This window comes from Rhineura floridana, chromosome 6 (assembly GCF_030035675.1).
Source record: "Rhineura floridana isolate rRhiFlo1 chromosome 6, rRhiFlo1.hap2, whole genome shotgun sequence".
In the NCBI taxonomy this organism is placed as follows: Eukaryota; Metazoa; Chordata; class Lepidosauria; order Squamata; family Rhineuridae; genus Rhineura; species Rhineura floridana.
The window spans coordinates 48790562-48805887 of record NC_084485.1 but is presented as its reverse complement, the minus strand read 5'-3'; the positions used below and the strand labels follow the sequence as shown (position 1 = coordinate 48805887).

The 15326-nt window shown below is 38.9% G+C and overlaps 1 protein-coding gene across 2 annotated transcripts in view; it reads left to right on the top strand.

The window, feature by feature from the left end:
* PHF20 (PHD finger protein 20) overlaps positions 1 to 14988 on the top strand; it is a 65713-nt gene extending 50725 nt beyond the window's left edge. Inside the window, exons 13-18 of one of the 2 annotated variants that reach the window (XM_061631733.1) lie at positions 3101 to 3276; positions 5345 to 5444; positions 6581 to 6776; positions 8273 to 8672; positions 9539 to 9710; positions 13128 to 14988. In XM_061631733.1, the coding sequence (XP_061487717.1) occupies positions 3101 to 3276; positions 5345 to 5444; positions 6581 to 6776; positions 8273 to 8672; positions 9539 to 9710; positions 13128 to 13270 (1187 nt within the window). In that variant the 3' untranslated portion in view covers positions 13271 to 14988. Of the gene's footprint in view, positions 1 to 3100; positions 3277 to 5344; positions 5481 to 6580; positions 6777 to 8272; positions 8673 to 9538; positions 9711 to 13127 lie in introns of both variants that reach the window. The other variant, XM_061631732.1, reaches the window with a different exon arrangement.
* The last annotated feature ends 338 nt before the right edge of the window (positions 14989 to 15326 follow it).

Sequence of the window (15326 nt, the reverse complement as noted above, 5' to 3'; positions counted from 1 at the left end):
TCCCAGCTGATCACGATCGTGCCTCCCAGCTGATTTGCGGTGGCACGATCGCATCTATTTCTACCCCCACACGCTAAAGCCTCTGCTGCTGCACTGCATTTCTGGAGAAATACAGGCATATGGAGCATGTACGTTATAGCGAGGCGACGTTAAGTGAAGCGACATTAAGCGGGGTATGCCTGTACAGGATCAACCCAACTGGGCCTTAATTATGGCAAGGGTCGTTATAGGGGGGAAGCTTAAATACCAGCAGCACAACCTTAAATCCGATCTTGATTGTAGAGTGGCAACGTAAAGAATGTAGGATGGATGTAAATATGCTGCTGCAAGCATCTGTGAAATGTTGCTGAAGCTTAAATGAAGTTTGTGTAAAAGGTCATAGTAAAAAGCAAACCATATGAGCAGCCCTGCAGGGTCAACGTTGAACAAATGGAGGCATAGTTTATATTTGGATTGTGTAGCTGACAGAAACATCCTTGAACTGTGATTGATGCAGCAAGGACACTGCTAAAAATGGCACTCAGATTTCTTTACCTGGTCCCCTTCCCACATCTAGATATGCCCATGTGTTAGCTATTTCAGCGAAGGAGAAGATACCCTAGTAGAGCACCTGTGTTATATGCAGAAGGTCCCAGATCGACCCCTGCAATCTCCAGGTAGGGCTAACACAGACTACCTGCCTGGGGTGCTGCTGGTCAGTGTAAACAGTACTGAGTTAGATGGACCATTGGTTTGACTCTGTATAAGGCTACTTCCTGTGTTCCTTTCCTAATCATAGACTAATATTTTATCTTGGTCATTTTTTTTCTGTTACAGATTAGCAGTTCAAGATTTGAATCTGTTAATTTAAATAATAGGTTACAGGTATATTAGAACATGTTCAATTGTGTTAACAAAAATTCCAGTTATTATTTGTTCTAAAATATTGCTTGCCTCTGTATTAGTTTCCCACATGAAGCTTAATACTGGATTGGTTTGACTTGTAAAAGTATTGTGCTATGTGCATATGTGTTTGTGTGCGTGCAGAGAGAGAGAGTGCCTTATAACTATGGCCTGTCCTCCAAAGAAGGTCCTTCATCTTGTAAGGAGAGCAACATTTTAAATAAACTAATTGTATATGGAAGTCAGTTGTAGGTTCCAATAATTTTTTTTCTTTTGGATTTGTCTCCTAATTAGTGAAGTCTGAAAGTAAAAGTTTAAAAACATTTTTATTAAGACCTTATAACAACAAAACAAACTAAAGAGTAACATGTTTTTTGCGTATTTTGAATCCTTGTTAATGGAGCCACATTTTAACCAAGTGTGACTCAAAGATTGCGTGCTTCACTGTTCCTAGATCAGCCACTCATCTACTAACATTTAGTCCTTGATACTTATTTTTAAATGAATTGGGTTCCGTAAGTTACCATTCTAAATTCTTGCATTTGAATCATTTGTATCTTTCCAGAATGCTCAACCTTCAGGCTGAAATCTTCTAGATTTGGTTTCTGCTTAAAGGTGACTTATATTTTTCTAATCTTAAACCAACCTTTACCTACTTATAAGAGGTAATGTCCGCTGTTACTCTAAAACAAATTAAAATTTGAAGTGAAATGCATTTTCCATTTCAATAACTATATGGCATCTTAACAAAGGCTGAATATATGAAAATAATTTCTCCACAAGAAATTACCTCAGATACATAAATGGAGAAATTATATCTATAGGTTCAGATCTAAATATTTCCTAAGTAAACCCATTGAAATAATAGGGAACTTGCAGCTACTTGTTGCAAACTAACTATAAAGAGATGCTGAACCTCAGTGGCAAATTAAGTGTGTGTAATATGAAAGCTCACATACCTCTATTATTGGTGAGGCTTTTTGTATTTATTCTGCTCACTTGCCCTAGTCTGCCTTTCTGTTGCTTCCCTCATTCTTTGTGTGCACTGAAAGTGGTATACTAGTTCTAGTTGAGGGATATGATAATATATTTATAATACATTTTTGTTGCTCTTATCAAGTTCTTGTTGTAATTACTGTTTTTTCATAAACGTTTTCTTCTGTGAGAGAAGTAGAGGTAGCCAATTAATATAAGCAACACTTCATCTTTTCTAAGATGATCAGGCTGTCTTAGCAAAGAATCATACAATTTTGAAGTATGGGTGAAATTGAACATAGTGAGTGAATGTCTGGTTGTGCAACAGGACTTCTTCCCTTCCTCCCTGATGTGCTCCTGAAGTCTGCTCCTGGGGGTTGCAGGACCCTCTGGAGCAGATTTGATACTGTTAATAACAAGTGCAGCACTTCATCTTCCCTTGAATGGGTAATTGTCAGTGTACCCCAGGGCACCATTGCTCTGGGGGAATGAACCTTTCCCCTATCCCTGGTGACCCCAGATCCTGGGTCAGCTTTTACCTTATCTCAGTTACAACCCAGATTGCCATCCATTTACTTAACCCCACAGTCATCAAGAACAGAGTCAATCAACCACTACATGCTACTCTCCAGCTTTAGAATCGGTTTGGGGTGCTGGCACTTTAGAGTCAGCTTTTTATGTAGATGGAAATACTGTAACCATTGCTTCCATGATTAGGCAGTATAAGGAGATTGCTACTCATTTATGACCAAAGAAAATAATTTGTGTCAACTTGCAGTTGTGTGCAGGATTACTCAGGAGTAAGTCCCTATTATTTGGTGGTAAGCCCCACTGAAAAAGCAAGTGTTTGTAAGGTTGTATGTTGGCATGATCCAATCAAAGTGAAGCACTTACATCCCACTGATCTCAGTGAGGCTTACTTAATTTTTTTACATTATGTTTCTTGGCCCAGCTTTCAGTCAAGAAAGCCACCCCCTCCTGTTCATTACTTCCACCAAAATTAATGGGACTTTGGCTGGGTTGCACCCTAAGTCTTAATGTTTCTTTAGTAATGGACACACATTTAACAGAGCATCCGAGCCTGGCATAGAAATAAAATTTTAAGTATTTGGAATATGTGATGGTATTATCAATGGCTATTCTTCTGCTAACGTAATTTAGAATTACCACTTCCTAGAATTTTCTAGGAATTTTCTAGAATTACTCAGACAGATTTCATTCCAGTTGAACTCTTTGCACACAGAGGATGATACCCTGAGTGAGTCATCTGCAGACAGTTTGCTTTGGAGCGATGATGACTGCAGTCAGGACATTGATGTAACAACTAATCCTGATGAGGATCTTGAAGATGGTGAAAATGGCTTTGAGATTGTTCGGTGCATTTGTGAAGTGGAGGAAGAAAATGACTTTATGATTCAGGTATATGGTTGTAGATTGTGGGTTTGTAATGAAGTAAATGGAAATACAAAAATAATTATCAAGAACTAAATAGGAGTTGGTTACCATATATTTCAGCACTCCCCTGGATGTCCAAACTGTACTTAATTAGGAAGATCCATTTGTGCATGTTTTTATAATAAATAATGTATGAGATTATATACATTTAACAAGAAATCCTCAGTACCAATCTTAAATGGTGGTGCTGTGAATCTTAAATCTTACCTGGAATTGCTTGGGTAGATGGTTTAGGGGATATAAAAAACCTTTATTTTTTGTACTTCTTTTTGCTATCTTCTTTTATCATGTTGAAAAGATTATCTAAAAATATTCTAGCCTGTACCCTTCAGGCTTCTGCAGTTCATGCTTGGGTTGAATACTAATATAGTAGTACTTTTAACAAATTCTTAAGATTTTAGATTGACATGTTCTTTTAATTTTCCTACAACGCCCCCCCCTCCCCTGGCCAGTCCTGTACAAAAAATGTTTCTCCAAATTCCCCCACTTGTAACCCAAGGCTCTTGTACAAAGAAGGGTCAGGCATTTTTTGCTCAGTAAGCTAGAGAAATAATCAAGAGAATTTAAGTTGATTTTCCCCCTTCTCAGTATGGGGGCAATGAACCAATCTCACTGGTTACAATGCATCCTGCAATTACTTGTGTCCACAGCAGCCTTTACACTTACAGTACTATGCTAGTTCTGATAGTGATGTGGTTGAATTTCTTATTTTCCAGCTTGGAAAGGCGGGTATTAAAGCCCTGAAAGTTCTTCTCTGGATCAGACTTTAAATGAGCTTCCTCCCTAACATCCAAAATTACCTGGCTTGTTACTCCAGTGGTGCAACAATTGGTTGAAGGATGGCTTACTTCTCCCCTTCCAGTGCCTGGCATGTAGCTAGGCTGAGAGCCAGGAACATGTAGAGATATAGCTCACATTGCTGGCTTCTGGCTCACAGCTGTACTTACATGCCAGCCATCCCACTGCTCCAATCTAGATAATGCAGGTGGGGGAAATGCAAGTTGGGACATTTGACATTCACGGGAGGGAAGGACCAGAAGACCCTGATGTTATTATCAGGGACGCAGCAAAAACTGACATTGGACTGAAAATACCGTATATTCCGGCGTATAAGATGACTTTTTAACCCAGGAAAATCTTTTCAAAAGTCAGGGGTCGTCTTATACGCCGGGTGCTGAAAAAGAGCAGGAAAATTAAGTAAAAAAAAAAGCTGCAGCGGGAGTGGAAGCAGTCGCAGCCGCCGTCCAGAGAGACCGTTGCGGCGAGGAAGGCAATGCAGCGAGGCTCAAGAAGTTACTTCCGTGAGGAGGGAAGCCTCGGCAGAGCCTGAGATGAAATTGTCTCGAAACGGAGTTACTGCCTTGAGGAGGGAAGCCTCCGCAGAGCCTGAGATGAAATTGACTCGAAACTGCGTTACTGCTGTGAGGAGGGAAGCCTCGGCAGAGCCTGAGACGAATTGACTCGAAACGGCCAGATACAGGAGGGAGAAGCCACAAAAGGCTCCTGGGGAGAACTTGGGCAAACTCTATATTTTAACTGGAAAAGTTGGGGGTCGTCTTATACGCCCAGTCGTCTTATACGCCAGAATATACGGTACTCAAAATAGTTCAGTTCATTGAGGAAAATTGTTTGGTGATCTGAGCCTGTTCCAGCGGAAGTGGGAGGCAGTTTGCTGTTTCACTAATTCTGATGCAGAATACTGTGTGCCCTTTTTCATTCCAAAGGAGTCACATTGACATGGGGCAACTTCATTTTGTACTTCTGATACAAGTGCTTCTTAAATAATACATCAGGAAATGCCTGTTAAGACTTTTCTTACTACTTTCCATGTTGCATATTTTGTAATTTTCCAGTTTAAGAATAAGAAGAGTAATTTCCAATAGCAGTTCTGCTCTTTTTCATTTATTCTATTTGCAAAAGAAATATGCATCAGTAAGATACCATAGTATTAGTCTGCTAAAATATTTTTAAAGTATTTTTTGTAATATGTGCCTCTTGTGTGATCTAGCTGTGTTGGTTTGACTTATAACAGTGTGAAGAATGTCTGTGTTGGCAGCATGGAGTCTGTATGGGTTTATTAGAAGATAATGTACCTGAGAAATACACCTGCTATATTTGTCAAGATCCTCCAGGTACAAAGATTTCTAAGGTTGCAGAATCTTCTAATAGTATGTAGATGATTATTATTATTGTTGTTATTATTATTATTATTAACATTAGAATTATAGTCATCTGTCTTTTTTAAAAAAACTATTTGATTATGTTGTTAACTTATCTCCTGTTAACTTGTAAGTTCACATGATTATACATCTGAAACAATGCATTAAATATAACATGCTTTTTCTTGTCATTTAATTCATATTGTTTGGAGGGATCCAAATGAAACGAATACAGTAACTACCGTATATAATAGCATGGAAAAGAGATTAAACTGAAAAAAATCAGGCTGTATAACTTTTGTGAGTTTGATTTCTACCTTTGAAAGAATTGAACTGGGGTTTTTTCCTGCCTCTAGTGGCTTATAGTTATCAGCCAGAACGGTCATTGCAACTGGTAAGCCCAATTTGCCTTCTCTTGCACTCTTCACAAGGAAGGAACTGCTGTAACCAAAACATGCTCGCTGTCATAGCTGCATTCTTTATTGTCATAGGGGACAAGGAAATCACAAGAACTGTGACTTCTTCATTGTCTCTGGAAAGGTTTTTGAGGCTAGATGTGCAGTGGTGACAGCACCTCTCTCCTTAATAGGAACAAAGAATTTTGTGTGTTTATATTCAGGTGCAACAGTGTGGTTAACTATGTTCCAGATAAAGATTTCTATGCATGTTTATTCAGAAGCAAGTTCCACTGTATTCAGTGGTACTGGCTTCACAGATAAGTGTACATAGGATTGCATCCATTGTTGTTTTTAACGACTTCCAAGTCTCCTTATACTGGCTTAGAATGAAATTCGGCATAATGAGACTTGCAATTTTTATACTCCATAGTTTTACTTAAGTTTTTAAAAAATACATTTTCTATTTCTTAAAAGCCCTGAGAGAGAATTTGAATATTGTTGAATGTCATTCAGATAAATTTTCTTTACTACTCAAGAGGTTTTTCTGTCTTTTGAGATCTCATGTTAAAGTTGACTTTTGTAGTATTCCATTTTAGAAGCTACCATTCATGAAATAAAAATCAAGATCAAATAGTACAATACAAGAATTTTGCTAGCAAGGATGTTCATATATTTGCTTGTCTAATGTACCCTCTCGTTACTGTGCTTTAGGTAAGAGATCCAGTTTGAAATACTGGTATGAGAAAGAGTGGTTGTACAGTGGTCACATGCATGGCTTAGCATTTTTGGGAGAAAATTATTCCCACCAGAATGCTAAAAAAATAGTAGCTACACACCAGCTTCTTGGTGATGTGCAGAAAGTGATAGAAGTACTGCATGGACTTCAACTGAAGATGAGCATTTTGCAGTAAGTATTGTTTTAGAAGTTCTTATCTGAATTATACTGATAGATTTTGAAGAAACAAGAATTATTAGCATTACAGACTTCTCTTATGTACAGTGATATATAGATCTAAGTTTGTAATGGACTGATTCAGACTTGTTGCTAAACCATAGTTTAGCATCTTGAAAATGAGCCACAGTGAGCTTTAAGCTCATGCAGCACACTCAGCTGCAGTTGTTCTAAACAGAAGTGCAAGCTTTTGGTGTCCTTGTGGCAGTGTCAGAATGGGAGCACATGAACCTGAGACTCAGTGCTAATGGTTCAGCATTATGAAAATGCAGCCACTGTAAACTCTGTTTAAAACATCTGAAGGCTATTATGTGCAAATACAAAAATATGTCTGAGAGAAAGTGCATATAACTAAAATAATCACGTATTCTTCCTGTCTCCATTTGCTCCCCCTTCTTCTGTTTTCCTATGTCTGTTTTATATTGTATGCCATGTGGGGTAGGGACCTGCCATATCTATTCTTTGTAAAGCACATGTACATAGATAGCACTAAATAAGTAATTAATAATAATATAATGAACCCTCAATATTAGGGCCAATATGGGGCAGTAAGTGGATGTCATGTGGTTTATAGATGAAAGATGCAAATTCACATCGCCACTTAGTTATGAATCTCCACTAACCATAGCAGTTGTGAGTTAATTATAAAGCACCAAACGATGAAATGATTATATTGCTTTTTATTTACTTTTTTCTCAGCATACACTTGGGTATTAAAATGGCAGGGATAAATTTCTCAAATTTTAATGTTTTGTCTTTGGTAAGATCTCAAATAGCATATTGGTAATACAATGTCTGAAGCACAGTGGCTTTTTGCATTTGGACAAAGAAATAGAAAGGCTATTAGGGTTGCCAACTCCTTCCTACTTCCTCTGCAGAAAGCAAGCAGGTAAAGCTTTTCCTATCACTTACCTCCATGTCAGGAAAAACCTCACCTACTGCTTTTCAATACAAGTAAGTCTGTACACATGCCATTCCTTTCACAGTAAAGCCTGTTTTCTGCTGAGATAGCTCTGCATTGTTCAAAGCAATCACTGAATGGTTTTTAGGACTCTGCATCTTCTGTGGTATTTGCAACACCCATAGATTCATTTTGGAGTGCTTCTGCTTAAAAAAATTAAATTGATTCTTCCTACATTTGTGTTGAAAAAGAGTAATTAAGATTAATTGAATCTTTTTTTGGTTCAGTTCAAGTTTTTCTTACATTACTTCTGTTGAATAGAACTCATCCATATGATTAAAAACATTATTTAAAACACCTACATGCCAAGCACTGATAGGATAGCATTATCCTGAAACTAAGTGAAATCTGACTCTTAGAATGCAGAATGGAATGTTCATATTGATTGATCTCATTTTTTTTCTTAAAGAATTAGAGATAAAAGGGTTAGGCCATCTTGAAACATCAGTACAAGATTTTAGTTTTGATTTTCACTTACCTTTTTCATCAGAAACAAAGAACATCCTGACTGGAAGCTCTGGTGTCAGCCTTGGAAGCAACTTGAACCAGATGAAAAATCTCATACCCCACGCCTCATTCACATTGAAGAAAACTGTTGCAAAGAGGAGACTACAAATTACAGAACTTTCAATGGAACCATTGAGAAACCTTCAACCATTCCTTCTGTAGAGGAATCTTACATCACTAGTGAACACTGTTACCAAAAACCTCGAGCCTATTATCCTGCTATAGAACAGAGACTTGTTGTAGAAACCAGAAATTCAGACATGGATGATGGTGTCAATAGGATAAGAGAGAATGGAGATGATACTATAGTAGAGAGATTAGGATGGGAACTCGATAGAGAAATACACAAGTTGGAAAATGAGTCTAAACATAATTACTCTAAGGTATGTTGCACTGAAGTGTTCCTGGTTTTCAGCAGCTAGGAGGAGGAGAATCTTATCTCCAACACAAATAGACTGTTCCAGAGGTTCCCCTAACCCTCTGGAGCAGATTTTGGAAGCATATGGAGGGTTGCAGCCGAGAGAGGGGAATCAGTAAAATCACCTCCCTCCCTGTTCTACTGTTCTACTGACAAAATCCTCTGCTGGATCAAAAAGCTTTCATTCAGCACAAGGGACACCATTTAATATAACCTGATGCAACAGAAAAGCCAGCATACCAGATATCCATTAAAAATTGTGAGGAAATTCATGCTTATAGATTATTTGTCAAGGAAGCTATGTAGAACTGTTTAGAAATGTTATATCCTGTTCTGAGCATGGATTCCTTTTTAAAAATTGCCTAGTTTTCAGAATGGAAGTATATTCTGTACAATAGCTTTTTCTCTGCTATTGTCTCAGGCCTTACTTCTGTGCTGACTGTATGAAAAATGGAAGTGTACTGCCTTCAAGTCAATTCTGACTTACGGCGACCCTATGAATAGGGTTTTCATGGTAAGCGGTATTCAGAGGGGGTTTACTATTGCCTCCCTCTGAGGCTGAAAGGCAGTGACTGGCCCAAGGTCACCCAGTGAGCTTCATAGCTGTGTGGGGATTCAAACCCTGGTCTTTCAGGTCATAGTCCAACACCTTAACCACTACACCACACTGGGACTTCATATTATTTTCCACAGTTCACTCTGAAAATACGCAATTACAACTCATGGAGGGATTTGCAATATCTATAGCCAAACTGTGCAACAAACGTCTCCTTAAAATGATGTTGACTGATTTAATGCTTATAGGCATCATTAACTTGTATATCTTGACAGGTAAGAGAAAAAGTTGCATCAGAAGAGGCCATTGAAGTAAAACTGCTGGAGAAAGACAAGGAAGGGGTTATAAATTCCCAGCTACAGTGGCAGCTTAACCTGTTGGCCCATGTTGAGTCTCTGCAAGATGAAGTTACTCATAGGATGGATTTAATTGAAAAGGAACTGGATGGTAAATGACTTCTTTTTCTTCAACCTTTGCCAGCTTATAATGTGATCTTTCAATTCAAAATTCCTTTTTCTTCAACCTTTGCCAGCTTATAATGTGATCTTTCAATTCAAAATGCTTTCAGTCCCTTTCCTAATAATCTCTAGCATTGAATTGGCATCTTGCATAGTTGCTGTACTTGGAATTCATATTTTCATTTATCCATCACAGCCCCAAAATATGTTTTTCCTGCATTGCTAATTCAAACCCCCTCAGTGTATATGTGACATTAGGGATGGTATTCTCCAGTTGGCACTAGGATACCCCCAAATACCATTGGAGGTATACCAGAGAGCTTTCTGTGGAGTGTTAATGTTTTCCTGCCTCAAGCAACAGGAGGAACACGTTCCCCATTTGGTAGTGTCCTAGCACCCCCTGAGAAATACCCTGCAGGTGAGTAAAATGGTTCCTTCAATGTTAGTCCTACTCAGAGTAGACTTACTGAAGTTAATAGACTTGACTAACACATGTTCATTAATTTCAGTTGTCTGAGTAGGATTTTTGAATACAAATCTAGGATTCTTTTGCACTTATTTATTTATTTAATTAATTAATTAATTTGTATTCCCGCCCTTCCTCCCAGCAGGAGCCCAGGGCGGCAAACAAAGCACCAAAAAAACTTTAAAACTTCATAAAAACAGATCTTAAAATACAATAAGACAAAACAGCATTAAAAACAGTTTTTTAAAAAAGGGTTAAAAACATTATTAAAAAACATATTAAACAATTCTGACACAGATGCAGACTGGGGTAGGTCTCAACTTAAAAGGCTTGTTGAAAGAGGAAAGTCTTCAAAAGGCGCTGAAAAGATAGCACAGATGGCGCCTGCCTAATATTCAAAGGGAGGGAATTCCACAGGGTAGGTGCTGGCGCACTAAAGGTCCGTTTCCTATATTGTGCAGAACAAACCTCCTGATAAGATGGTATCTGCAGGAGGCCCTCACCAGCAGAGCACAGTGATCGACTGGGCATATAAGGGGTGAGACAGTCTTTCAGGTATCCTGGTCCCGAGCTACATAGGGCTTTGTACGCCAAAACTAGAACCTTGAACTTGGCCCAGTAGCAAATGGGCAGCCCGTAAAAGGCACTCCTAGCCACTGAGGTCACCTGGGCCTCTAATGACAAAGATGGATCCAGGAGCACCCCCAGGCTACGGACCTGCTCTTTCAGAGGGAGTATGACCCCATCCAAAGCAGGCAACTGACCAATTATCCGAACTTGGGAACCACCAACCCACAGTGCCTCCGTCTTGCTAGGATTCAGACTCAGTTTATTGGTCCTCATCCAGCCCACCACCAAGTCCAGGCACCGGGGCTTGCATGGCCTCTCCCAATTCAGATGTTACGGCGAAATAGAGCTGGGTATCATCAGCATACTGCTGACACCTAGCCCCAAAGCTCCTGATGACTGCTCCCAAGGGCTTCATATAGATGTTAAACAACATGGGGGACGAGATGGTACCCTGCGGCACCCCACAGCATAGCTGCCAGGGGGCCGAAAGACAGTCACCCAATGCTATTCTCTGAGAACGACCCTGGAGATAGGATCGGAACCACTGTAAAACAGTGCCTCCAATACCCATCTCACCAAGTTGGCCCAGAAGGGTACCATAGTCAATGGTATCAAAAGCCGCTGAGAGATCAGGTAAGAATAACAGGGTCTCACTCCTCCTGTCCTTCTCCTGATAAAGGTCATCCATCAGGGCGACCAAGGCCGATTCAGTCCCATAGCCAGTCCTGAACCCAGACTGGAATGGGTCAAGATAATCTGTTTCATCCAAGAGTACTTGCAGCTGCTGCGCCACAACCCTCTCAATCACCTTCCCTCAAAAGGGGGTATTTGCAACTGGTTGGTAGTTGTCACAAACCAATGGGTCCAGGGTGGGCTTTTTCAGGAGTGGTTGAATCACTTTCAAGGCAGCTGGAACCACTCCCTCCCACAATGATGCGTTGACCACAGCCTGGATCCACTCGGTCAGACCCCCTCGGCAAGCTTTAATCAGCCAAGAAGGGCAAGGGTCGAGAGGACATGTTGCTCGCCGCATCATCGCAAGTAATTGTGCATCACTTGATAGTTTTGAAGCGCATTCAGCTAGTTGGGCGAGAGCCTTCTGAGACTTTCACAGTCTGCTTGGATTTTTACTATCCCAAATAATTTAGTATCTGCAAATTTGGCCACTTGACTATTCACCCCTAATCCAGATCATTGATGAAGAGGTTAAATATCACTGGTCTCAATAAAACCCATCATGCCATGGTGGGTGGAGTTCTATTTGTATCTTGTGCTTTCTCTTTAACCAGTTTACTACTACTGCTACTTCTACCACTACTACTATTTATTACATTTCTATCCAACTCTACCTCCAAGGGAGCCCACTGCGGCAAATGAGACAAAATACTAAAAACATCTTAAAACGTCTTAAAAATAAAATACCTTAAAACTCAAATTAATACATGTGCAGACTGGGATAAGGTCTGTACTTAAAAGCCTCGTTGAAAAAGGAAGGTCTTTAATAAAAAGGCACCAGAGGCGGCACCTGTCTAATAAGGGGGAGTGAATTCTAAGGGATAGGTGCCACAGCACCAGAGGTCCTCTTTCTCTGTTGTGTGGAATGGACTTCCTGCTGAGATGGTATCGGCAGGAGGCCCTCACCTGCAGAGCCCAGTGATCGACTGGATATATAATGGGTAAGCTGGTCTGGTCTATAAGACTGCCTGTCCTCTTATTCCATGACTACTAAGTTTGCTTAAAAGCCTTTGGTGAGGGATTCTGACAAAAAGTTTTTTGCATGTTCAAGCAAATCGTGTCTGCTAGATCACCAGATCCACATGCTTGTTGACAAAGAATTCCAAACGTTTCATGAGGCAGGACTCCTTCCCTTTGTAGAAGCCATTGTGATTTGTACTTAGCAAGATTTGTTATTTTATATATAATGTTTTCTGTCAGTTAACCCAGCCAAATATTAACTGACCTGTGAGTTTCTGGATTCTTTTACAAATTAACATTATGTTGGTTACTTTCCAATCTTCTGGTTCAAAGGAAAGTGTGGAGCATGCACATGTGTTTTATAACTGTTTATGTTCCTGTGGTAGTTGCAGATCTTATTAGAATGCCCCTCGAAGAGGCATCTGGAAAAGAGAGAAAAGAGCTATAAGAGAAGAAGTAGCTGTGTAGATAAAGCATTTATACTAAGTAGAGCCAGGTAGGCAATGTGGTGCCTTCTAGAAGTTTTTGGACTCCCATCACCCTTGGCCATCAGGGATCATGGAAACTGTAGTAGAAAACATCTGGAGGGCACCACAAAAGCAGAGTGTATTGAAATTAAGTCATCAGTAACTTGATGTGTGCATATTTTTGAACATTAATCTTTTTTGTTTCCAGTTCTGGAGAGCTGGTTGGATTATACCGGAGAGTTGGAGCCACCAGAACCACTAGCTAGACTCCCCCAACTCAAACATTGTATAAAACAACTCCTCACAGACTTGGGCAAAGTGCAACAAATAGCGCTTTGCTGTTCAACATGATACTGGAGACTTCTGTGTGATGGCTGGAGTATATCACATGATGAGCACTCGCTGTTAAGTGGAATAGCATGCTTGTTGCATGTGATGCAGAACTGACTTCAGGGAATTGTTTAGGAACAAAGTTACTCTTCAGAAAAGTGGTTGGTTTGCCCTTATCTTTTGCTCATTTGGGTTTTGCTAGGCATTTTTAACATTATGGAAAGGGATTTAGTCTTGTATTCAAAGACTATGTTAAGACTTTTCACTCCTTGTATCAAGTTACTGAATTCAATATTATCATTCTTCATACATATACTGACAAAATTGTGCCACTGGAGAACAAATTTCTGAGAGCCAAAAATAATTAGTTGACCAAGGCTGTACATTACATTCTGCATAATTTATTTAAATAACTAATGCGCCAGACAGTCATACTTTATTTTTAATGGTTATGCATAACCCCAGTATCTTTAATCAATAGAAGATATTATTTTCAAGCCTAGCAAGTATGAATGTCGACTTTCATTGTAAACTGTTACAAGAGGTTTGCAGATAATGACCTGAAACTTACCTACTCTTTATTAGATGTAGTAGAAGGTCACAACTTGGTTGCACTTCTTTTCTTAGTAAATGATAGTTTTCCGTATTTATCATGTCATTGTAGCATGATCTATGGTACTGGGAAACCCTTTTTTGTTGTACTTCTGTGCATTCTTAAATTTCTAAATCTGGCTATGCTGTGCCTCCTATGACCCTAGTGCAGATGAGACACCCTAATGGCAGGGCACAGGATGGTCTGCAAGATATAAGGTGCACTACAAATTCAGACTTGTCTGTGATGGACACAGTGTAATTTTCTACCCTACTGTTAATAATTGCCATTCCGGTTATAGTTTGAAATGTAGTCTTTTTCAATTATTCTAAAATTTCTCATTGTAGAGACTTGTAAATGTGTGGTTTTGGGAATCAGTTTATTTTATATTTGTGTAAATGGAACCTCAAGATCTATGCATGAGGTACTGTCCCAAAAGCAGTGGGACATCACGTTGAAACAGTATGTTTTCAAAGTCTCTTTGTACTTTTATTTTGTTTCCTTATTTGTATTCCTTATTTGTGAGATCAAAGTGAAAATGCTGCTTATGTTGAAACTACATTATACAGTATCTTCTGAAAACATTGGTGTATTGCAAGTATGTTACGTTTTTTAAAAAAGTCTGCCTGCAGATCATATTTCCATAATTGATTTTTTTTGTTAGACAATGTCTAGGACAAAAGGTTATTTTAAGCTGGACAAAAATGGGCTATTTTTCATTGAGGATGTTTTGAATGTTGGAGTTTTTTTATTACCTTGATATCAGATCTGTTTTTGACACCACCAAAGTTTTAAAAATAAAGCACATTTGTGAGTTGAAGACCTGTTAAGTGTACAAATTGATAATTATGGGTATAAATCTGTAATGTTTATATGCTGCAGAATTGATTATGTAAATTTCAGTTAGCCAATTTTTTTCATAGGAGTAACAATGACTACAATTAACATTTTGACCTGCTAATCTCTTTCAGAAAGAAATACTGTACTATTCTGAATTGAAACAAAGGCTTTTGTGCCAAGACTAATTTCAGGGAATAATTTGTCTCCAATTTATTGGCACTTATTGATACGAGTGTAACATCTGTACAGCAGATAAACTTATTTTGCTGTAATAACTTGGAATAAAGCTTATGATCGTTAAATGACACTTGGCTTTCTCAAAGTAACATTGTGTTATGGGAGTTTTTCAGTGATACTAAATTACATAGACAGCAGCAATTTTATAATCTTGCTGTGAACAAATGAAGGCGGATAATTTAATAGTTATGCTCTTCTAATGTTTGTTGTTTGACCTTTGGCTTAAGAATGGGAGGGGCATGTGCCCTGCCCCTCTTTTAACTCTTTGTATTGCCAGCATTGCTCGTAGCCACTTTAATTTCCTCAAAGATAGATTCTAGTAGTATTTATTTATTTGATTTATATCCCACCCTTTCTCCCAGTTGAAGCCCAGTACTCAGACAGTGTTAAGGTCTTTTTAAACAAATC